This window comes from Vigna unguiculata, chromosome 5, assembly GCF_037176805.1.
Source record: "Vigna unguiculata cultivar grain cowpea cultivar isolate G323 ecotype 2 chromosome 5, ASM3717680v1, whole genome shotgun sequence".
Taxonomy (NCBI): domain Eukaryota; kingdom Viridiplantae; phylum Streptophyta; class Magnoliopsida; order Fabales; family Fabaceae; genus Vigna; species Vigna unguiculata.
Genome location: NC_140796.1, coordinates 30,480,926 through 30,505,650, shown reverse-complemented (window position 1 = coordinate 30,505,650; position 24,725 = coordinate 30,480,926). Strand labels below are relative to the sequence as shown.

Below are 24,725 nucleotides of genomic sequence, written 5' to 3'. Positions count from 1 at the left end.
CATGAAGGTACAACAAACAATACTAAACTTATGATATTTCGAAGAAATTCCCACCAACCTTTAAGCCACATGTATCTTTCCGTTTGGTTGTTGGACATTTGAAAGGTTCAATAATATGTTTGTTATTTGTCATAACATTCTCCAATGAACAAGCAACAACACTTTTTGATATACGGGTTTGCGTATGTGATTCATACAGAGAACCCTTAGAGCACACAAAATCACTAGACGAAAGCAGTTTGCTCTCTATTGTCTTTCCAAATTGTTTTGATGGTATCTTATGTTGCTTCTCGATTGTAGAGCATTTATGTAAACCAACAGATTCAAAGACACATTTTCTCCTTTTCATCGAAGGGATGTCTGGCTTCGCAGTTTTAGCATTTGTTATTTCTCTCCTTAACAAATCATTTGGTTTGCTTAGATGCCAAGTCCAGTACACCACCAATATTAATATTAGAATTTTTAACATCTAGTTGACCCTTATGATGCTTAGGAAAATTTTTTGCAGTCTGTTAGTATCCCCATACAAAAAAAAATCATTGGCATCATCATTAAAAACAAATGAGACACAATTATTGCATTGTATTTACAAAAAGTACCTATTAGAACACCTTCAAAAAGGAGTTTATCAACAAAGTGATATATATAATTTCTTTTATATGTTTTGATTCTTGTTATATTTCAATTGTTGTTAAACTAGTTGTGTAATAATTTTGAAGGCTAAGTTTCTAGTGGAATCTGATGCTCATGTGACATATATATTCAAATCACTTAACATAAAATGGAGTGAGTATAGACAACAACTATGGCAACAACTTCTTTTATTTTTCAGAGTTTACATTTGTAATTATGATTCACATTTATATTGTAGGTTTCTGATCAAGGAAGTGTGCCAACTAATAGAACAAGTTCTGGACATGAGGAAAATCATATGTGATAGTTGAAGAATATAATATAATGTAGAAGTTAATTGAATCATTTTATGTTTTGAGAACCATTGCAGTACTTCATGATAGTTTTTGTTGACTAATATTGTACTTGAATTTGAATTTGAATTCGTATATTTGTTATACTTTGATATACATTTAGTCATCTATAAATAATTTGTCAATTTGATGAGTTTATATCTATTTAAGTATAATTTCATTAAATATAGATTAAAAAAATAGAATAAATGTAAATAATTGTGATTGAAAAAATATATATGAATACATAAATTATAAATGAGTAAAAAAAATATAATAATAATAATTTAAAAATCTATGGTACTTTACGGAGGTTTTGAAACCTATAGTATTTTACGGAGGTTTTGAAGCCCATGGTAGTTTAGGGGGTTTTGAAACCCATGGTATTTTATGGGGTTTTTGAAACCTATGTTATTTTATGGAGGCTCTAAAACCCATAGTATTTTATGGAGGTTTCAAAATCCACGATATTTTACGGAGGTTTCAAAATTCATGATAATTAACCGGGGGTTTTAAACCCACAAAACTTAACTGAGGTTTTAAAACCTATGTTAAATACAAGAGGATAAAAAACCTCCGTTATTGATTGGTGCTTCTTGGGGTTCATAAGAACCCCGGCTAACACATTCTCCAGGGATGGTTTAGCAGGGGAAATCGAAACCCTGGGTAAAAAACTTAGTAGAGGTTTTAACCTTGGGTAATGTAAAAATAAACCTTCGTTAAAAATATTTTTTCTTGTAGTGTAACTTCTTGATTAATTCTAATCTAAGTTTTCACCTTTAATCAAAGTAACTTCTCAATTATTAGCAAAAACTCATTCAATCATATGAAAGTTTCTAAAATTAATCAAAGTAACTTCTCAATTAAAATTTAAAAACCCTTGGACTCATATGATTGTTATGTTATGTAGATTTAACATCGTGCTAACTTGCTACATTGTAAAAATCATTACTTTTATTAAATTAAGAACCAAAAGACATAGATGAAAATAAATCTCAACAAGAATCAATAGAACAAACAAATTAATTGATCTAACCTCAGAATCCAATTAAGAAATTACAATGGAATCAACCCAAGAAGTTTAGCTTTCCATGGAATGCAAAATAAAGATAGAAGAGAATAGAGAGAGAAAAAGGAAACGAAATTAGGCCCCCTAAGGGTTCTTAAACTCCGAAGTCCCGAGCTTGTTCTTTCTGCTTCTCCCTTGGTCTCTTTATATAGGAATTGGACTAGGCTTTTATGTTGCTAAAATCTCTCAAATATCTTTTAAAATAAAGATAAAGATAAATATTTAAAAATATTTGGAGAGATATAGACTATTTGACAAATATATATGGTTGATAATATCAATATCTAATATAATTAAATTAATTAATTAATTAAAGATATATGATAAATTATCACCAATTAGTATTTGTATTAATTTTCCAAATCAACCCTTTGCAATCTCCTTAAATTATCTTCTAAATAATCCAATATCTTCAAGATATATTTGTTTGTTGTGGAACTAAAAAGATTCAAGAAGATCTTGTCATATTTAAAAAGATTTGGTAGTTATTATCTTTTAATATTTTATGATATAATTAAATAAGATAATTATTTAAAAATATCAAATAAAATATCTAAAGATATATTTTTCCCAAATTATCTTTTATCATAAAGATAAAGAAAATCGCAAGGTCCAATTTTTTTGTTCCTCTCTTCTTGGTACAGCCAAACTTCTTCACTTTTTCAAGCTTTTCTTGTCATCTTCATGCAATGCTTGGCTTGAATTTTTGTGCTTTTGATAATTTCTTATTCTTGGATTTATCCTTAAAGTGCCATGAAGCTTTAATCAATTTATTTCTACACCTCCATGAGCTCAACTTAGCTGCAGCTGCACTAACACACCTCAAAATATCCAAAGAACATTTATGCAACTAAAAAGCTATTTTTAACATGTTTTTGTATCTCATGCTCAATAAACCCAATTATAAAAAATCCCAATTAAATCAATCTTTAAGCACACAAATTCAATTAAATACCCATAATTAAACATTAAATGAGGGCAAAAATACGCACTCATCAATTAGTTAAGCTGAAGTAATAAAGAGCAAATGAAAGAAAATCAATTACACAAAAAAACACAACAACCTAAAAAACAACTTACTTTTTTAATTCTTTACCTTGACTCAACTCCACATATTGGCTAATCGGAGTAGTTTCTTTTACATCTGTAGTAGGTCAAAACAACTTGGTACAAAATTGAATCAATGTCCGTTTCGAGTTCTCTTAACTAAAACATCATTTCAAGATAAACTGCTAAAAGTCAACTTCGATCAATGATGTTAAAATCAATCTCTCAATACTCCATAGAATTATGCAAAGTTGAAATATCAAGCTAAGCTATAAATATCAGCACTACAACACTAAAAGAAAATACAACCAAAACTACTGAAACAACTTTTAATTGGTATAATAAAGTGCAGAAAAGGCAAAGGTCTGGTCCTAAACCTGGTATCCCAACACCCTTATCCACAAATTAGATTTCACCGGAACACAAAAACTCTCTACAGAATCAGTGGTCAATATGCACAAATTACGCTGAAACTAAAATTATCTAGATTAACATATGCAAATCAACTAACACATAAACAATCAAACATTGTAATCTCCCCGGCAAAGGCGCCATTTGTAAATCCTCTAGTGGCATGACGATTCAATCAATAATCCTAGTTTCTACCTAATGAAGTATACATAACTAGCTAGGTTTCAATCCAAAGAGATTGCAAATGGGTGGAGTGCATGAGTTTGGGCTAATCTAATTTGTATGGGGGAAAACTAACTTAACTAGATTTTCACATCTATTAAATCTAGATTAGCTATCCAAAATTATACTAGTAATCTTACAAATGCAAGACTAAACTACTGACTACAAATGACAATGCAGATACTCCTACTTCTAATATAAGATAACTAACTACAAAAATTCCTAAAGAAATCCTATTAACTAGTATAAACCACAAAAAATATGAACTCAACACAGCTCCATACTTAGCCATTTTTGACTCATGGCCAAAGTAAAAAAATAGCACATCCGAGAAAACTCACAACCTAATTCAAGATCAAACTACACAAAATATGAACTTAACACATCTCCACACTTAACCATTTTTGAGTCATGGACAAAAAAAATAGCACATCCGAGAAAACTCACAACCTAAACACAATTCTGCATAAATCAATTGGATCAATCGTAGCTCAAAACTGCAAAATGGGCATCAAACATCCAAATTCAAGCTTGCAAAATTATATCAAGCCAAAATATCTTAGATCAATCAAAACCAAGTAAGAAACAATCAAGCTCAGTATCAAAAAATCAGATTTCACCTTCCAAGACAGCTCAATGTGTGGAGGCCTGTGTTTACTTTAGCAAAAACATGCAAAAATCACAATTTCAAAAGTTTGAAAAGATTCTAATCAGTATTAGTCAATCCAAAACACACTCCAAATCAAATCGCTATGACATCATCTCAGCTTGTAATCGTGGTCTGGTTTTGGGGTAGGATTTAGAAAAGGGCCAACTCAAGATCAAATACTCATGTGCAATGACAATTTCTCAAGGTGAGTCAAAATGGACTAAGTGGACGAACAAGTCCTAGATCATCATATTTAGAGCATCATCCCAGATCAAGCAACACCAAAAAAAGGAAATTCTTACACGCAACTCTACATAAATATAATCGTACAATCAATAAGTAAGCTCTAAAGATCTCGAGGGATAATGTTTGTCTAAACTTAAATTTTACTTCTCTTTCATGCAAAACTATGACAAGAATCAAAATCAAGCACGTAAGCTAATTTTCATCTTGATAAAATAGAACTTAAACGGAAATTTGCAGTCAAAATGAAATTTAGCTAACCTATATAATTATGCAGACTTGAAACAACAAGTAAGGTTGATAATAGTACCAAAATTGCAATGAAAACTAAAATAGAACCACAATACAACTTTAAGGAGGAGGTCTTCAAAAATTTGACCGCACTACTGCTATTTACGCTACCCAACCTGTAGCAGCTGCATGAAAAAATCTAAAACAAAAAATAAAGAAAGTGAATTGTTCCTATACTTAGAAAATTGCAGAAAGTCGGTAAAAAGTTATAAAAAGAACACTTGTTAGTAAACATGTTAGTAAACCTAAATTAACAAATTAAAGCTAAAGTGAACACATGATAAATGTCAACATGTCAAAGTTTAACTTTGTAACGAAACTGTACAATAAAACAAGATCTCACAATTTAAAACAACGAAATCTTCAATTAAAGTATTTAACAAGAGTAAAACATTTGTTAAGCTGAAGTAATAAAGAACAAATGAAAGAAAATTAACTACACAAAAAAACACAACAACCTAAAAAAAACTTACTTGTTTAATTCTTTACCTTGACTCAATTCCACGTATTAGCTAATCAGAGCAGCTTCTTTTACATCTATAAGTCAAAACAACTTGGTTCAAAATTGAATTAATTTGTTTCGAGTTCTCTTAACTAAAACATCATTTCAAGATAAACTGCTAAAAGTCAACTTCGATCAATGATTTCAAAATCAATCTCTCAATACTCCATATAATTATGCAAAATTGAAATATCAAGCTAAGCAAAAAATATCAGCATTGCAACACTAAAAGAAAATACAACCAAAATTACTGACACAACTTTTAATTGGTAACATAAAGTGCAGAAAAGGCAAAGGTTTAGTCATTAACCTCGTTTCCAAACACCTTTATGCATAAATTAGATTTCACCGGAACGCAAAAACTTACTACAAAATATGTGGTCAATATGCACAAATTACACTGAAACCAAAATTATCTAGATTAAAATATGCAAATCAACTAACACACAAACACTCAAACATTGTAATCTCCCCAACAAAGGCGCCATTCTTAAACCCTCTAGTGGCAAGACGATTCAGTTTATAATCCTAGTTTCCACCTAATGAAGTACAGTACCTGGGTTTCAATCGAAACAGATTGCAAATGGGTGGAGTGCATGACTTTGGGCTAATCTAATTTGTATATGGGAAAACTAACTAAACTAGACTTTCACATCTGTTAAATCTAGATTAGCTAACCAAAATTATACTACTAATCTTACAAATGCAAGACTAAACTACTGAATACAAATGACAATGCAGATACTCCTACCTTTAATATAAGCTAACTAACTGAAAACATTCCCAAAGAAATCCTATTAACTAGTATAAACCACACAAAATATGAACTTAACACATCTCCACACTTAGCCATTTTTGAGTCATGGACAAAAAAAAATAGCACATCCGAGAAAACTCACAACCTAAACACAATTCTGCATAATTCAATTGGATCAATCGTAGCTCAAAACTGCAAAATGGGCATCAAACATCCAAATTCAAGCTTGTGAAATTATATCAAGCCAAAATATCTTAGATCAATCAAAACCAAGTAAGAAACAATCAAGCTAAGTAGTCAAAATCAGATTTCACCTACCAAGACAGCTCAATGTGTGGAGGCCTGTGTTTACTTTAGCAAAAACATGCAAAAATCACAATTTCAAAAGTATGAAAAGATTCTAATCAATATTTGTCAATCCAAAATGATGGAGCTCCAGAGGTGCATGAAGAGCTCCATGTGCAACGGAAATGGATGAAGGAATGGAGGCAAGTTGGAAGGCACTTGCAAGCAATGGAAGGTGAAAGAAGTGATAGGATTTCCTAATCTATGCTAGCCTAAGGAAGGTGGCTAGAGGTAGAGAGAGGAAATATCTAGAAAGTGGTGACTCTCAAAGGCAATAGAGGGAGGAGTGCTCTCAACTCAAGTTGCATCTGTTGCATAAAATTTCAAGAGTGTCTACAAATGAGTGAAATTTTGGCTTTTATATGAAGCCATTTACACATGAGAAAGGAGAGCCATTAGATGGAGTGGGCCTTGATCTTGGCCCTTAGATCAAGCTTGGAGAAGGAGGCTTGATCTTGGCCATTGGATGATGCCTTGGAAAATGAGGAAGCATTCCTAACCCTTGGATGCTTTGGATCCATAAGGTGTAGGAAGAAGTGTTGACTTCCACTTAGTCCACCTTGGCTCTTTTGATAGCTCATGGCCAAATCTCCTATTGGGCTTAGTCAAGCCCAATTTTATCAATTGAACTACTCATTGTTTGACTTATTATTCTAGAAAGCAAGGCCTAAACAATGGGCCAATCTTATTGCTATTCTATTGCTCTTTGATACACCTCTTCAAATCTTCATATCTTCTTTGGCCAATGTGAAGAGTGTGAGAAGCCCATGTGGGTTTGGGCCATCTTGAATGAAGCCCAATTGGATCTTTTTGAACATGCCTCTTGTTATTGGGCCTCTTGATGGGCTTGGGCTTGAGATGCATATGGGCCATGGATTGGGCCTTGTGCATGATTTGGGCCTAGGCGTTGCCCAAGCTATAAGCCTTATTGGGATCACATCACAAAACACACTCCAAATCAAATCGCTACGACATCATCTCAGCTTGTAATCGTGGTCTGGTTTTGGGGTAGGATTTAGAAAAGGGCCAACTCAAGATCAAATACTTATGTGCAATGACAATTTCTCAAGGTGAGTCAAAAAGGACTAAGTGGACAAACAAGGCCTAGATCATCATATTTAGAGCGTCATCCAAGATCAAGCAACACCAAAAAAAGGAAATTCTTACATGCAACTCTACATAAATGCAGTCGTACAATCAATAAGTAAGCTCTAGAGATCTCGAGGGATAATGTTTGTCTAAACTTAAATTTTACTTCTCTTTCATGCAAAACTATGACAGGAATCAAAATCAAGCATGTAAGCTAATTTTCATCTTGATAAAACAGAACTTAAACGGAAATTTGTAGTCAAAATGAAATTTAGCTAACCTATATAATTATGCAGACTTGGAACAACAAGTAAGGTTGTTAACAATACCAAAATTGCAATGAAAACTAAAATAGAACCACAATACAACTTTAAGGAGGAGGTCTTCAAAAATTTGACTGCACACTACTACTACTTATGCTACCCAACCTGTAGTAGCTGCATGAACAAATCTAAAAAAAAAAATAAAGAAAGTGAATTGTTCCTCTATTTAGAAAATTGCAGAAAGTCGGTAAAAAGTTCAAAAAAAGAACACTTGTTAGTGAACATGTCAGTAAACCTAAATTAACAAATTAAAGCTAAAGTGAACACATGTTAAATGTCAACATGTCAAAGTTTAACTCTATAACGAAACTGTACAATAAAACAAGATCTCACAATTTAAAACAACGAAATCTTCAATTAAAGTATTTGACAAGAGTAAAACATTTGTTAAGCTGAAGTAATAAAGAACAAATGAAAGAAAATTAACTACACAAAAAAACACAACAACCTAAAAAACAACTTACATGTTTAATTTTTTACCTTGACTCAAGTCCACGTATTAGCTAATCAGAGCACCTTCTTTTACATCTATAGGTCAAAACAACTTGGTTCAAAATTGAATCAATCCATTTCGAGTTCTCTTAACTAAAACATCATTTCAAGATAAACTGCTAAAAGTCAACTTCGATCAATGATGTCAAAATCAATCTCTTAATACTCCATATAATTATGCAAAGTTGAAATATCAAGCTAAGCTAAAAATATCAGCATTGCAACACTAAAAGAAAATACAACCAAAATTACTGACCCAACTTTTAATTGGTAACATAAAGTGCAGAAAAGGAAAAGGTTTAGTCATTAACCTCGTTTCCAAACACCTTTATGCACAAATTAGATTTCACCGGAACACAAAAACTTGCTACAAAATATGTGGTCAATATGCACAAATTACGCTGAAACTAAAATTATCTAGATTAAAATATGCAAATCAACTAACACACAAACACTTAAACATTGTAATCTCCCCAACAAAGGCGCCATTCTTAAACCCTCTAGTGGCAAGACGATTCAGTCAATAATCCTAGTTTCCACCTAATGAAGTACAGTACCTGGGTTTCAATCGAAACAGATTGCAAATGGGTGGAGTGCATGACTTTGGGCTAATCTAATTTGTATGTGGGAAAACTAACTAAACTAGACTTTCACATCTGTTAAATCTAGACTAGCTAACCAAAATTATACTACTAATCTTACAATTGCAAGACTAAAATACTGAATACAAATGACTATGCAAATACTCCTACCTCTAATATAAGCTAACTAACTAAAAACATTCCCAAAGAAATCCTATTAACTAGTATAAACCACACAAAATATGAACTTAACACATCTCCACACGTAGCCATTTTTGAGTCATGGACAAAAAAAAATAGCACATCCGAGAAAACTCACAACCTAAACACAATTCTGCATAATTCAATTGGATCAATCGTAGCTCAAAATTGCAAAATGGGCATCAAACATCCAAATTCAATCTTGTGAAATTATATCAAGCCAAAATATCTTAGATCAATCAAAACCAAGAAACAATCAACCTAAGTAGAAAAAATCAGATTTCACCTTCCAAGACAGCTTAATGTGTGGAGGCTTGTGTTTACTTTAGCAAAAACATGCAAAAATCACAATTTCAAAAGTTTGAAAAGATTCTAATCAGTATTTGTCTATCCAAAACACACTCCAAATCAAATCGCTACGACATCATCTCAGCTTGTAATCGTGGTCTGGTTTTGGGGTAGGATTTAGAAAAGGGCCAACTCAAGATCAAATACTTATGTGCAATGACAATTTCTCAAGGTGAGTCAAAAAGGACTAAGTGGACAAACAAGGCCTAGATCATCATATTTAGAGCGTCATCCAAGATCAAGCAACACCAAAAAAAGGAAATTCTTACATGCAACTCTACATAAATGCAGTCGTACAATCAATAAGTAAGCTCTAAAGATCTCGAGGGATAATGTTTGTCTAGACTTAAATTTTACTTCTCTTTCATGCAAAACTATGACAGGAATCAAAATTAAGCATGTAAGCTAATTTTCATCTTGATAAAACAGAACTTAAACGGAAATTTACAGTCAAAATGAAATTTAGCTAACCTATATAATTATGCAGACCTGAAACAACAAGTAAGGTTGTTAACAGTACCAAAATTGCAATGAAAACTAAAATAGAACCACAATACAACTTTAAGGGAGGTCTTCAAAAATTTGACCGCACTACTACTACTTACGCTACCCAACCTGTAGCAGCTGCATGAACAAATCTAAAACAAAAAATAAAGAAAGTGAATTGTTCCTCTATTTAGAAAATTGTAGAAAGTCGATAAAAAGTTCAAAAAAAAGAACACTTATTACTGAACATGTCAGTAAACCTAAATTAAATCTAGATTAGCTAACCAAAATTATACTACTAATCTTACAAATGCAAGACTAAACTACTGAATACAAATGACAATGCAGATACTCCTACCTCTAATATAAGCTAAGTAACTAAAAACATTCCCAAAGAAATCCTATTAACTAGTATAAAGCATACAAAATATGAACTTAACACATCTCCACACTTAGCCATTTTTGAGTCATGGACAAAAAAAAATAGCACATCCGAGAAAACTCACAACCTAAACACAATTCTGCATAATTCAATTGGATCAATCGTAGCTCAAAATTGCAAGCTTGCGAAATTATATCAAGCCAAAATATCTTAGATCAATCAAAACCAAGTAAGAAACAATCAAGCTCAGTATCAAAAATCAGATTTCACCTTCCAAGACAACTCAATGTGTGGAGGCCTGTGTTTACTTTAGCAAAAACATGCAAAAATCACAATTTCAAAAGTTTGAAAAGATTCTAATCGGTATTAGTCAATCCAAAACACACTCCAAATCAAATCACTACGACATCATCTCAGCTTGTAATCGTGGTCTAGTTTTGGGGTAGGATTTAGAAAAGCGCCAACTCAAGATCAAATACTCATGTGCGATGACAATTTCTCAAGGTGAGTCAAAAAGGACTAAGTGGACAAACAAGGCCTAAATCATCATATTTAAAGCGTCATCCAAGATCAAGCAACACCAAAAAAAGGAAATTCTTACATGCAACTCTACATAAATGCAAACGTACAATCAATAAGTAAGCTTTAAAGATCTCGAGGGATAATGTTTGTCTAAACTTAAATCTTCTCTTTCATGCAAAACTATGACAGGAATCAAAATCAAGCATGTAAGCTAATTTTCCTCTTGATAAAACAGAACTTAAACGGAAATTTGCTGTCAAAATGAAATTTAGCTAACCTATACAATTATGCAAACTTGAAATAGGAAGTAAGGTTGTTAACAGTATCAAAATTGCAATGAAAACTAAAACTACTTACGCTACCCAACCTGTAGCAGTTGCATGGTCAAATCTAAAACAAAAACTAAAGAAAATGAATTGTTCTTATACTTAGAAAATTGCAGAAAGTGGGTAAAAAGATAAAAAAAGAATACTTGTTACTGAACATATTAGTAAACCTAAAATAACAAATTAAAGCTAAAGTGAACACATGATAAATGTCAACATGTCAAAGTTTAACTATGTAACGAAACTGTAAAATAAAACAAGATCTCAAAATTTAAAACAACGAAATCTTCAATTAAAGTATTTGGCAAGAGTAAAACATTAGTTAAGCTTAAGTAATAAAGAGCAAATGAAAGAAAATCAACTACACAAAAAAACACAACAACCTAAAAAATAATTTACTTCTTTAATTCTTTACCTTGACTCAATTCCATGTATTAGCTAATCGGAGTAGCTTCTTTTACATCCATAGGTCAAAACAACTTGGTAGAAAATTGAATCAATTCGTTTCGAGTTCTCTTAACTAAAACATCATTTCAAGATAAAATGCTAAAAGTGAACTCTGATCAATGATGTCAAAATCAATCTCTCAATACTCCATAGAATTACGCAAAGTTGAAATATTCGGCTAAACTACAAATATTAGCACCACAACACTAAAAGAAAATATAATCAAAACTAGTGACACAACTTTTAATAGGTACAATAAAGTGCAGAAGACAACCACCACCACCAGCGTGTAGGACGAGCTCTTCTCGCGAAGACAACCATCAGACGACCTCTTCTCGCAAATACAACCTTCAGATGAGCTTTTCTCGCAAAGACAACCATCAACAAAGACGACCTTTTCACCTTTAAGAGTTGAAACAAATAAGCAATGGGGTGACTTGTGACATGATGTTGAACGGTAAAGTTAAAAGGTTTGTGAGAAGGGATCTAAGTCATGTTTCCTGATGACAAACGCCAGCCTTGGCCAAATGCAGACAAGAAGAGTGGTCTTTAACTATTGACAAGGCCCAAGCTTTTATCTTTTGGGCCAAAATTTTTAAATACTAGATTAGGATTTTATTTTGGGCTTTGTATTTTGGGCCCAGTAGAATAGGGTTTTCTTTGGGCCATGTATTGGGCCTTAGAAGAAATTGGGCTTTAGAAGTAATTTTGGACCAAAAAGGGGAATTGGGCCAAATGGGCCAAGAGTAGTGTGTCTACTCTAGAAAAGCCTAGAAGCTTCTCAAACTTGCTCTCCAAGGATAAGAGTTAGCTTCCCATGGCAAGACAAGTGTGACTTGCTTAGGTGGCAGGTCACACCTTCCACATGCTCCTTTTTGGCTCTAAAATTCAACTTTCTAAACTCCTTTTTCCCTCCACTTTTTGGAGACTCCTTGGTCTCATTTTATCCTATAAATAGAAGACTTAGGAGATGTATTTTTCAGCTTGAAATTGAGTAATCAATTGCTGCCCAAATTTGTGCACAAATCTCTTTTGAGCTCACCTTAGAGTAAACTCTTCTCTAGTTTACTCTAGTCTTCTTCCTTAGGAGTTGGCCTCATCTCTCTTAAGAATCCTTTCACCTACACCGAACCAAATACCTTAAGCTTCTTTCCTTCATGCTTCCGCATCTAACACCATCCATGGAGCCTCCATTCTTCATGCAAGCTTCAATGGAGACAAGAAGAAGCCATCATGTGGTATCGTGAGCCTTGGTTTTAGTGAATTAAGGGCTTCTTCTCCATTTTTCTTTCAATTTCGTGTTGTTCATCACTTTTTCTACTTGTCTTGCTGTTTTTGTTCATTTTATTTTGAGTATTAATGTCTTTTTACTTTGGTTCATCTTCATTTGCTTCATCTTGAACCATCCTTGTGTGCTTTAGGTGTTCTATTTGGTTTCTACCGTTTACTTTTCATTTTAATTGAGTATTTGTTGTTTTTTTGTTTAGTTCATTCTCTTGTTCTTGAGTTTATTTTGATTTTAAGATCCATATGTTTTGTCTAGAGTCATGTTTAGTCCATATATGTCATTAATTCCTTGTTTAGCTTTTAATTTTCTTTGAATTTGTTGGTGATGTGCTGTTGAATTCTGTTTCAGATTTGAGTGCAGTTTTAATCCTTAAAAATTAACACTCTCTTCTCTCTTTGAGCCTTGGAAATGAACCTTCACATCTAGATAACCTTAGTTATCTTAATGTCCAGTAGGAATTTTCCTTGTGCTTGCTTAATATCACCATAAATCACACTAAATTTCCTTTCAATTAATTGTGCTTTGGTGCTTTTTCATTTCTGTTTTTGAGTTCAGATTGCTATTTAGATCTTAGCAATGTCTTAGAGTCAATTTCCATTGTTTTTCATGATCTTCTTTTGGTTCCTTTAAGTTTCCTCCTCCTTTTTGCTTTTTGTTTCCATTAAAATGCAAATGATCAAGCATAGTGTGGTGGTGATTCTGTTTTGTGGTGGAAACTAGTTGATGTAAGAGCTATAAAAAGAAAGAAAAAGAGCACAAAAAGAATAAAATCAAGTGCCAAAAAGAATCAAAAGAAAAGATCAAAAGAAAGTGGCAAAAGAAGTACACTAGAATCACTACCATCACTTGAGTTTGAGAGCATTATTTTGTTGCATTTTACTGCTGTTCCAGTTTCTGTCTGACTGCACACTGTTTGTATTTGATTTATCATAAAAAATTGGCCGGTGCAAATCCAAATCTATTTTTTGCCTCTTTTAGCTAAGACATAGACAAAAAAGTGAAATAAAGAATCATTGAAAAATGTTGAGAAATGAAAAAATGAAAAATAGCTGAAGCAGAGGCCTGAATTCACGTTTTTGGACTGGCAGTGAGTGAAAAATCAAATTTAAGTGCAGTTTTCTAGCTTATTTTGGTTGTTTTTCATCCATTCTAGTGTCATTCATTAGGTAATTCATTTGAGTGCTTATCTTGTTTCTTTACCTTATTTCTAGTTTTTCATTTCTTTGGTAATCCTTTGAGTTTGTCATGGCATTATTCACTTTTGGTTTAGCAATTATAATTTTGTGCTTTTCTTGCTTTATTTCTTGACCTCTTTTGGTTTGGTTTCTATATTTGGTGCATACTTCTTTTCGGAGATGATCTAATTTTCCTAAGGTAGCATCCTAGGAGGTGGAGTACCTAGTCCCGAAAGAGAATCTTCTTTGGTGAGATCAAGAGGAAGTGCAAGAGTGAAACACTTGTGAGGACCAAGCCAAGAAGACAAAGCCAAGAAGACCTTTTACATTTTGTGCACTTTGATTGTATTCAAATTGAGTTGTAAAATTGTAATGCTTTCCTTCTTGTGTTCATGGCCTAGTTAGGTGTCTTGGGGGAGTCTTAGGTACTCAATCTCATCTCTTAACTAGAACCTCTTCTATACATTAGTGAAGCGCTTTTAGTGGTGAAGTTTGAAGGTTCCAAGTGCCTTCTACTTCTACCAAAACTTACGCCGCATATAGCTTATAATCTTTCTTGTTTTTAATTTTCTTGTTTGATAGTTTAGTGTGTGTCAACTTAGTCTTTGAATTAATTTCATTTAAGAAGTTTTGTACAAAAGTTTCAAGTTCCCTTGGCTAGGAAAGACTTGGTATGTAAGCAATCCAAGTGATTCACCTCTCTTTCCTGGAGAAGAACTAAAAGCTTTTGCTATCTACTTCTTCTTTGAAATTTTCTTTTAAAGACCAAAGTATTCTAAAAAAAAAGAAAAAATGTCTCAACCTCCTTCTCAATGTATAAGTGCTTCAAATGTAGAAGAAATAAGTTTGAAACAAATTGTCTTTGATTTGAGAGCACTACTACGTTGGAAGGAAGATGAAATAATTGCAAGGGAAAGGGAAAAGCAAGAAAGAGATAGGTTTCATCAACTTTTAGATAAAGAGAGGAGGGGAACAAGAAATATGGAAAGGTTGCATGAGAGGATGAGTAATAGGAGTCAACATTTGTACTCCCACACTCCAACACTAGTCACACACTATGAAGAAGATAGTAGACTAGTTGACAACTTCTATCAGCCTCCTTCTCCTCTGAGAAGAGAAAGAAGAGAGCCTAGGGAACCAAGAGCCATTAGAATAGAATTCCCTCACTTTTATGGGAAAGATGATGTTGAAGCTTATCTTGATTGGGAAATGAAGGTTGAGCAACTCTTTGCTTGCCATCAAATAAGTGAGGAGAGGAAAGTACCCTTAGCTACCCTTAGCTTCCAGGGAAATGCTATGTATTGGTGGACTGCCTCGAAAGAGATAGGAGAATCAATCAAAGTCCCGAGGTCAAATATTGGAATGACCTCAAAGGAGCCCTTAGGAGAAGACATATTCCCTCCTACTATCATAGAAAGCTAATGGATAAGCTCCAAAGACTCCATCAAAATAAAATGAAAGTGGAAGAATATAGACAAAAGATGGAGTTATATATGATGAGGGCTGGGATTAGGGAGTCCAAGGATACCACCATTGCAAGGTTTCTTAGTGGCTTAAGTCTTGAGATAAGATATAGAGTAGAATTGTTGCCCTACCAAGACTTAAATGACTTGGTTCAACTTTGCATAAAGGGAGAGCAACAAATTCTAAGGAAAAATTTTCGAAATGACTACTCTAACTCTTATACCAAGAAAGAATTCAAGAGGGAGGGTAAGCAAGTCAAAGAGGAACCCTCCAAAAGTTTCAAGGAAAAGGAGAAACCAAGGGAAGGCACATCTTCACACACTCGCACTAGTGAAATCAAATGTTTCAAGTGTCTTGGTAGAGGTCATGTTGCATCTCAATGCCCCACCAAAAAGACCATGATCTTAAGGGGTGTTGACCACTATAGTAGCCAAGATGAGCAAGAAAGTGAGAGTGAGACTTCTAGTGAGGAGTCTAATGATGAGTCTAAGGAAATTGCCTATCCTTGTGAAGGAGACCTTCTAATGATTAGAAGACTTCTTAGCAACCAACCCATTCCAAAAGAGCCAACACAAAGAGAGAACATCTTTCATACAAGATGTAAAATTTTAGAAAACACTTGTTCTCTCATTATTGATAGTGGTTCATGTTGTAACTGTTGTAGTACAAGGTTGGTTGATAAGTTGGCTTTGACTATCATTCCCCATCCAAAACCTTACAAACTGCATTGGCTTAATGAAAGTGGGGATTTGACAGTCCAACATCAAGTGAAGGTCAAGTTATCCATAGGGAAATATGAAGATAGTGTGTTATGTGATGTAGTACCTATGGAAGCTTGTCATGTTTTATTAGGAAGACCTTGGCAATTTGACAAGAAAACCATACTCAATGGTCTTACCAATGAAATCACCTTCACTCACAAGGATAGAAAGTTTGTCTTGTATCCTCTATCACCATCTCAAGTAGTAGAAGATAAAATGCAAATGAAAAATAAAATAAAGAAAGAAAAAGAAAATTCTACCTACATGCATATTAGTGAAACAACAAGTTCCAATTATTTAGGTAGAAAACACAAGACTTTTGAGTGCCCTAGCAAAAAAATCATCATTCTAAGGGGCAAAGACATGTGTGAAAATAAGGTCAGGCTTACTTCTTCCTCTAAACGAGAAAAGCAAGACCAAAATAAACCTTGTGTTGAAAAAGGAAATATTTACAAAATTATATGGATTCAACATAAGGAAAATAAGAAGCAAGATGAAAAAGCTCCTAAAACCAAATACCTTTATCATTCATTTGATACAAGGTGTATGAACATTGGGAGTCACATTATTTGGATGTTTACTAGTATAACATTCATTTTGTTGTTTGGTGTTTGTTGTAGGATGGTCTTTGATCCTGGAGGAGGAAGACACAAGAATAACAATAATAAAGGCTGTTGTCATGAAGAAACATGTAGATCTGAGGACAGATCCTTCGCAAGAAGGAGGGGATGATGACAAACGCCAGCCTTGGCCAAATGCAGACAATAAGAGTGGTCCTCAACTGTTGACAAGGCCCAAGCTTTTATCTTTTGGGCCAACATTGTTTAAATACTAGATTAGGATTTTATTTTGGGCTTTGTATTTTGGGCCTAGTAGAATAGGGTTTTATTTGGGCCATGTATTGGGCCTTAGAAGAAATTGGGCTTTAGAAGTAATTTTGGACCAAAAAGGGGAATTGGGCCAAATGGGCCAAGAGTAGTGTGTCTACTCTAGAAAAGCCTAGAAGCTTCTCAAACTTGCTCTCCAAGGATAAGAGTTAGCTTCCCATGGCAAGACAAGTGTGACTTGCTTAGGTGGCAGGTCACACCTTCCACATGCTCCTTTTTGGCTCTAAAATTCAACTTTCTAAACTCCTTTTTCCCTCCACTTTTTGGAGACTCCTTGGTCTCATTTTATCCTATAAATAGAAGACTTAGGAGATGTATTTTTCAGCTTGAAATTGAGTAATCAATTGCTGCCCAAATTTGTGCACAAATCTCTTTTGAGCTCACCTTAGAGTAAACTCTTCTCTAGTTTACTCTAGTCTTCTTCCTTAGGAGTTGGCCTCATCTCTCTTAAGAATCCTTTCACCTACACCGAACCAAATACCTTAAGCTTCTTTCCTTCATGCTTCCGCATCTAACACCATCCATGGAGCCTCCATTCTTCATGCAAGCTTCAATGGAGACAAGAAGAAGCCATCATGTGGTATCGTGAGCCTTGGTTTTAGTGAATTAAGGGCTTCTTCTCCATTTTTCTTTCAATTTCGTGTTGTTCATCACTTTTTCTACTTGTCTTGCTGTTTTTGTTCATTTTATTTTGAGTATTAATGTCTTTTTACTTTGGTTCATCTTCATTTGCTTCATCTTGAACCATCCTTGTGTGCTTTAGGTGTTCTATTTGGTTTCTACCGTTTACTTTTCATTTTAATTGAGTATTTGTTGTTTTTTTGTTTAGTTCATTCTCTTGTTCTTGAGTTTATTTTGATTTTAAGATCCATATGTTTTGTCTAGAGTCATGTTTAGTCCATATATGTCATCAATTCCTTGTTTAGCTTTTAATTTTCTTTGAATTTGTTGGTGATGTGCTGTTGAATTCTGTTTCAGATTTGAGTGCAGTTTTAATCCTTAAAAATTAACACTCTCTTCTCTCTTTGAGCCTTGGAAATGAACCTTCACATCTAGATAACCTTAGTTATCTTAATGTCCAGTAGGAATTTTCCTTGTGCTTGCTTAATATCACCATAAATCACACTAAATTTCCTTTCAATTAATTGTGCTTTGGTGCTTTTTCATTTCTGTTTTTGAGTTCAGATTGCTATTTAGATCTTAGCAATGTCTTAGAGTCAATTTCCATTGTTTTTCATGATCTTCTTTTGGTTCCTTTAAGTTTCCTTCTCCTTTTTGCTTTTTGTTTCCATTAAAATGCAAATGATCAAGCATAGTGTGGTGGTGATTCTGTTTTGTGGTGGAAACTAGTTGATGTAAGAGCTATAAAAAGAAAGAAAAAGAGCACAAAAAGAATAAAATCAAGTGCCAAAAAGAATCAAAAGAAAAGATCAAAAGAAAGTGGCAAAAGAAGTACACTAGAATCACTACCATCACTTGAGTTTGAGAGCATTATTTTGTTGCATTTTACTGCTGTTCCAGTTTCTGTCTGACTGCACACTGTTTGTATTTGATTTATCATAAAAAATTGGCCGGTGCAAATCCAAATCTATTTTTTGCCTCTTTTAGCTAAGACTTAGACAAAAAAGTGAAATAAAGAATCATTGAAAAATGTTGAGAAATGAAAAAATGAAAAATAGCTGAAGCAGAGGCCTGAATTCACGTTTTTGGACTGGCAGTGAGTGAAAAATCAAATTTAAGTGCAGTTTTCTAGCTTATTTTGGTTGTTTTTCATCCATTCTAGTGTCATTCATTAGGTAATTCATTTGAGTGCTTATCTTGTTTCTTTACCTTATTTCTAGTTTTTCATTTCTTTGGTAATCCTTTGAGTTTGTCATGGCATTATTCACTTTTGGTTTAGCAATTATAATTTTGTGCTTTTCTTGCTTTATTTCTTGACCTCTTTTGGTTTGGTTTCTATATTTGGTGCATACTTCTTTTTGGAGATGATCTAATTTTCCTAAGGTAGCATCCTAGGAGGTGGAGTACCTAGTCCCGAAAGAGAATCTTCTTTGGTGAGATCAAGAGGAAGTGCAAGAGTGAAACACTTGTGAGGACCAAGCCAAGAAGACAAAGCCAAGAAGACCTTTTACATTTTGTGCACTTTGATTGTATTCAAATTGAGTTGTAAAATTGTAATGCTTTCCTTCTTGTGTTCATGGCCTAGTTAGGTGTCTTGGGGGAGTCTTAGGTACTCAATCTCATCTCTTAACTAGAACCTCTTCTATACATTAGTGAAGCGCTTTTAGTGGTGAAGTTTGAAGGTTCCAAGTGCCTTCTACTTCTACCAAAACTTACGCCGCATATAGCTTATAATCTTTCTTGTTTTTAATTTTCTTGTTTGATAGTTTAGTGTGTGTCAACTTAGTCTTTGAATTAATTTCATTTAAGAAGTTTTGTACAAAAGTTTCAAGTTCCCTTGGCTAGGAAAGACTTGGTATGTAAGCAATCCAAGTGATTCACCTCTCTTTCCTGGAGAAGAACTAAAAGCTTTTGCTATCTACTTCTTCTTTGAAATTTTCTTTTAAAGACCAAAGTATTCTAAAAAAAAAGAAAAAATGTCTCAACCTCCTTCTCAATGTATAAGTGCTTCAAATGTAGAAGAAATAAGTTTGAAACAAATTGTCTTTGATTTGAGAGCACTACTACGTTGGAAGGAAGATGAAATAATTGCAAGGGAAAGGGAAAAGCAAGAAAGAGATAGGTTTCATCAACTTTTAGATAAAGAGAGGAGGGGAACAAGAAATATGGAAAGGTTGCATGAGAGGATGAGTAATAGGAGTCAACATTTGTACTCCCACACTCCAACACTAGTCACACACTATGAAGAAGATAGTAGACTAGTTGACAACTTCTATCAGCCTCCTTCTCCTCTGAGAAGAGAAAGAAGAGAGCCTAGGGAACCAAGAGCCATTAGAATAGAATTCCCTCACTTTTATGGGAAAGATGATGTTGAAGCTTATCTTGATTGGGAAATGAAGGTTGAGCAACTCTTTGCTTGCCATCAAATAAGTGAGGAGAGGAAAGTACCCTTAGCTACCCTTAGCTTCCAGGGAAATGCTATGTATTGGTGGACTGCCTCGAAAGAGATAGGAGAATCAATCAAAGTCCCGAGGTCAAATATTGGAATGACCTCAAAGGAGCCCTTAGGAGAAGACATATTCCCTCCTACTATCATAGAAAGCTAATGGATAAGCTCCAAAGACTCCATCAAAATAAAATGAAAGTGGAAGAATATAGACAAAAGATGGAGTTATATATGATGAGGGCTGGGATTAGGGAGTCCGAGGATACCACCATTGCAAGGTTTCTTAGTGGCTTAAGTCTTGAGATAAGATATAGAGTAGAATTGTTGCCCTACCAAGACTTAAATGACTTGGTTCAACTTTGCATAAAGGGAGAGCAACAAATTCTAAGGAAAAATTTTCGAAATGACTACTCTAACTCTTATACCAAGAAAGAATTCAAGAGGGAGGGTAAGCAAGTCAAAGAGGAACCCTCCAAAAGTTTCAAGGAAAAGGAGAAACCAAGGGAAGGCACATCTTCACACACTCGCACTAGTGAAATCAAATGTTTCAAGTGTCTTGGTAGAGGTCATGTTGCATCTCAATGCCCCACCAAAAAGACCATGATCTTAAGGGGTGTTGACCACTATAGTAGCCAAGATGAGCAAGAAAGTGAGAGTGAGACTTCTAGTGAGGAGTCTAATGATGAGTCTAAGGAAATTGCCTATCCTTGTGAAGGAGACCTTCTAATGATTAGAAGACTTCTTAGCAACCAACCCATTCCAAAAGAGCCAACACAAAGAGAGAACATCTTTCATACAAGATGTAAAATTTTAGAAAACACTTGTTCTCTCATTATTGATAGTGGTTCATGTTGCAACTGTTGTAGTACAAGGTTGGTTGATAAGTTGGCTTTGACTATCATTCCCCATCCAAAACCTTACAAACTGCATTGGCTTAATGAAAGTGGGGATTTGACAGTCCAACATCAAGTGAAGGTCAAGTTATCCATAGGGAAATATGAAGATAGTGTGTTATGTGATGTAGTACCTATGGAAGCTTGTCATGTTTTATTAGGAAGACCTTGGCAATTTGACAAGAAAACCATACTCAATGGTCTTACCAATGAAATCACCTTCACTCACAAGGATAGAAAGTTTGTCTTGTATCCTCTATCACCATCTCAAGTAGTAGAAGATAAAATGCAAATGAAAAATAAAATAAAGAAAGAAAAAGAAAATTCTACCTACATGCATATTAGTGAAACAACAAGTTCCAATTATTTAGGTAGAAAACACAAGACTTTTGAGTGCCCTAGCAAAAAAATCATCATTCTAAGGGGCAAAGACATGTGTGAAAATAAGGTCAGGCTTACTTCTTCCTCTAAACGAGAAAAGCAAGACCAAAATAAACCTTGTGTTGAAAAAGGAAATATTTACAAAATTATATGGATTCAACATAAGGAAAATAAGAAGCAAGATGAAAAAGCTCCTAAAACCAAATACCTTTATCATTCATTTGATACAAGGTGTATGAACATTGGGAGTCACATTATTTGGATGTTTACTAGTATAACATTCATTTTGTTGTTTGGTGTTTGTTGTAGGATGGTCTTTGATCCTGGAGGAGGAAGACACAAGAATAACAATAATAAAGGCTGTTGTCATGAAGAAACATGTAGATCTGAGGACAGATCCTTCGCAAGAAGGAGGGGATGATGACAAACGCCAGCCTTGGCCAAATGCAGACAAGAAGAGTGGTCCTCAACTGTTGACAAGGCCCAAGCTTTTATCTTTTGGGCCAACATTGTTTAAATACTAGATTAGGATTTTATTTTGGGCTTTGTATTTTGGGCCTAGTAGAATAGGGTTTTATTTGGGCCATGTATTGGGCCTTAGAAGAAATTGGGCTTTAGAAGTAATTTTGGACCAAAAAGGGGAATTGGGCCAAATGGGCCAAGAGTAGTGTGTCTACTCTAGAAAAGCCTAGAAGCTTCTCAAACTTGCTCTCCAAGGATAAGAGTTAGCTTCCCATGGCAAGACAAGTGTGACTTGCTTAGGTGGCAGGTCACACCTTCCACATGCTCCTTTTTGGCTCTAAAATTCAACTTTCTAAACTCCTTTTTCCCTCCACTTTTTGGAGACTCCTTGGTCTCATTTTATCCTATAAATAGAAGACTTAGGAGATGTATTTTTCAGCTTGAAATTGAGTAATCAATTGCTGCCCAAATTTGTGCACAAATCTCTTTTGAGCTCACCTTAGAGTAAACTCTTCTCTAGTTTACTCTAGTCTTCTTCCTTAGGAGTTGGCCTCATCTCTCTTAAGAATCCTTTCACCTACACCGAACCAAATACCTTAAGCTTCTTTCCTTCATGCTTCCGCATCTAACACCATCCATGGAGCCTCCATTCTTCATGCAAGCTTCAATGGAGACAAGAAGAAGCCATCATGTGGTATCGTGAGCCTTGGTTTTAGTGAATTAAGGGCTTCTTCTCCATTTTTCTTTCAATTTCGTGTTGTTCATCACTTTTTCTACTTGTCTTGCTGTTTTTGTTCATTTTATTTTGAGTATTAATGTCTTTTTACTTTGGTTCATCTTCATTTGCTTCATCTTGAACCATCCTTGTGTGCTTTAGGTGTTCTATTTGGTTTCTACCGTTTACTTTTCATTTTAATTGAGTATTTGTTGTTTTTTTGTTTAGTTCATTCTCTTGTTCTTGAGTTTATTTTGATTTTAAGATCCATATGTTTTGTCTAGAGTCATGTTTAGTCCATATATGTCATTAATTCCTTGTTTAGCTTTTAATTTTCTTTGAATTTGTTGGTGATGTGCTGTTGAATTCTGTTTCAGATTTGAGTGCAGTTTTAATCCTTAAAAATTAACACTCTCTTCTCTCTTTGAGCCTTGGAAATGAACCTTCACATCTAGATAACCTTAGTTATCTTAATGTCCAGTAGGAATTTTCCTTGTGCTTGCTTAATATCACCATAAATCACACTAAATTTCCTTTCAATTAATTGTGCTTTGGTGCTTTTTCATTTCTGTTTTTGAGTTCAGATTGCTATTTAGATCTTAGCAATGTCTTAGAGTCAATTTCCATTGTTTTTCATGATCTTCTTTTGGTTCCTTTAAGTTTCCTTCTCCTTTTTGCTTTTTGTTTCCATTAAAATGCAAATGATCAAGCATAGTGTGGTGGTGATTCTGTTTTGTGGTGGAAACTAGTTGATGTAAGAGCTATAAAAAGAAAGAAAAAGAGCACAAAAAGAATAAAATCAAGTGCCAAAAAGAATCAAAAGAAAAGATCAAAAGAAAGTGGCAAAAGAAGTACACTAGAATCACTACCATCACTTGAGTTTGAGAGCATTATTTTGTTGCATTTTACTGCTGTTCCAGTTTCTGTCTGACTGCACACTGTTTGTATTTGATTTATCATAAAAAATTGGCCGGTGCAAATCCAAATCTATTTTTTGCCTCTTTTAGCTAAGACTTAGACAAAAAAGTGAAATAAAGAATCATTGAAAAATGTTGAGAAATGAAAAAATGAAAAATAGCTGAAGCAGAGGCCTGAATTCACGTTTTTGGACTGGCAGTGAGTGAAAAATCAAATTTAAGTGCAGTTTTCTAGCTTATTTTGGTTGTTTTTCATCCATTCTAGTGTCATTCATTAGGTAATTCATTTGAGTGCTTATCTTGTTTCTTTACCTTATTTCTAGTTTTTCATTTCTTTGGTAATCCTTTGAGTTTGTCATGGCATTATTCACTTTTGGTTTAGCAATTATAATTTTGTGCTTTTCTTGCTTTATTTCTTGACCTCTTTTGGTTTGGTTTCTATATTTGGTGCATACTTCTTTTTGGAGATGATCTAATTTTCCTAAGGTAGCATCCTAGGAGGTGGAGTACCTAGTCCCGAAAGAGAATCTTCTTTGGTGAGATCAAGAGGAAGTGCAAGAGTGAAACACTTGTGAGGACCAAGCCAAGAAGACAAAGCCAAGAAGACCTTTTACATTTTGTGCACTTTGATTGTATTCAAATTGAGTTGTAAAATTGTAATGCTTTCCTTCTTGTGTTCATGGCCTAGTTAGGTGTCTTGGGGGAGTCTTAGGTACTCAATCTCATCTCTTAACTAGAACCTCTTCTATACATTAGTGAAGCGCTTTTAGTGGTGAAGTTTGAAGGTTCCAAGTGCCTTCTACTTCTACCAAAACTTACGCCGCATATAGCTTATAATCTTTCTTGTTTTTAATTTTCTTGTTTGATAGTTTAGTGTGTGTCAACTTAGTCTTTGAATTAATTTCATTTAAGAAGTTTTGTACAAAAGTTTCAAGTTCCCTTGGCTAGGAAAGACTTGGTATGTAAGCAATCCAAGTGATTCACCTCTCTTTCCTGGAGAAGAACTAAAAGCTTTTG

General features: G+C 34.1%; 2 protein-coding genes and 1 long non-coding RNA gene across 3 annotated transcripts; all 3 read left to right on the top strand.

Annotated features, from left to right (window-relative positions):
• Positions 1-597: 597 nt before the first annotated feature.
• LOC114184309 (uncharacterized) lies at positions 598-1,124 on the top strand. Its single transcript, XR_014994845.1, has 2 exons — positions 598-786; positions 872-1,124. It is a non-coding gene; the product is annotated as an uncharacterized LOC114184309 (long non-coding RNA).
• A 14,422-nt stretch (positions 1,125-15,546) lies between these two features.
• Positions 15,547-17,221, top strand: LOC146886360 (uncharacterized). The gene is made up of 2 exons (XM_085673410.1): positions 15,547-16,687; positions 17,007-17,221. The coding sequence occupies exons 1-2, from the start codon at positions 15,583-15,585 to the stop codon at positions 17,219-17,221; spliced, it is 1,320 nt and encodes a 439-aa protein (XP_085529536.1). The 5' UTR covers positions 15,547-15,582.
• Positions 17,222-20,463: 3,242 nt separating this feature from the next.
• LOC146886359 (uncharacterized) lies at positions 20,464-22,138 on the top strand. Its single transcript, XM_085673409.1, has 2 exons — positions 20,464-21,604; positions 21,924-22,138. Exons 1-2 carry the CDS (start codon positions 20,500-20,502, stop codon positions 22,136-22,138), a joined length of 1,320 nt encoding a protein of 439 aa, XP_085529535.1. The 5' UTR covers positions 20,464-20,499.
• The last annotated feature ends 2,587 nt before the right edge of the window (positions 22,139-24,725 follow it).

Excerpts from the sequence above, each read along its gene's own strand:
- LOC146886360 (XM_085673410.1), top strand. The coding sequence starts at position 15,583 with ATGGATAAGCTCCAAAGACTCCATCAAAATAAAATGAAAGTGGAAGAA. Across the intron at positions 16,688-17,006 it reads AACAAGTTCCAATTATTTAG|GATGGTCTTTGATCCTGGAG; the intron begins GTAGAAAACACA and ends TGTTTGTTGTAG.
- LOC146886359 (XM_085673409.1), top strand. The coding sequence starts at position 20,500 with ATGGATAAGCTCCAAAGACTCCATCAAAATAAAATGAAAGTGGAAGAA. Across the intron at positions 21,605-21,923 it reads AACAAGTTCCAATTATTTAG|GATGGTCTTTGATCCTGGAG; the intron begins GTAGAAAACACA and ends TGTTTGTTGTAG.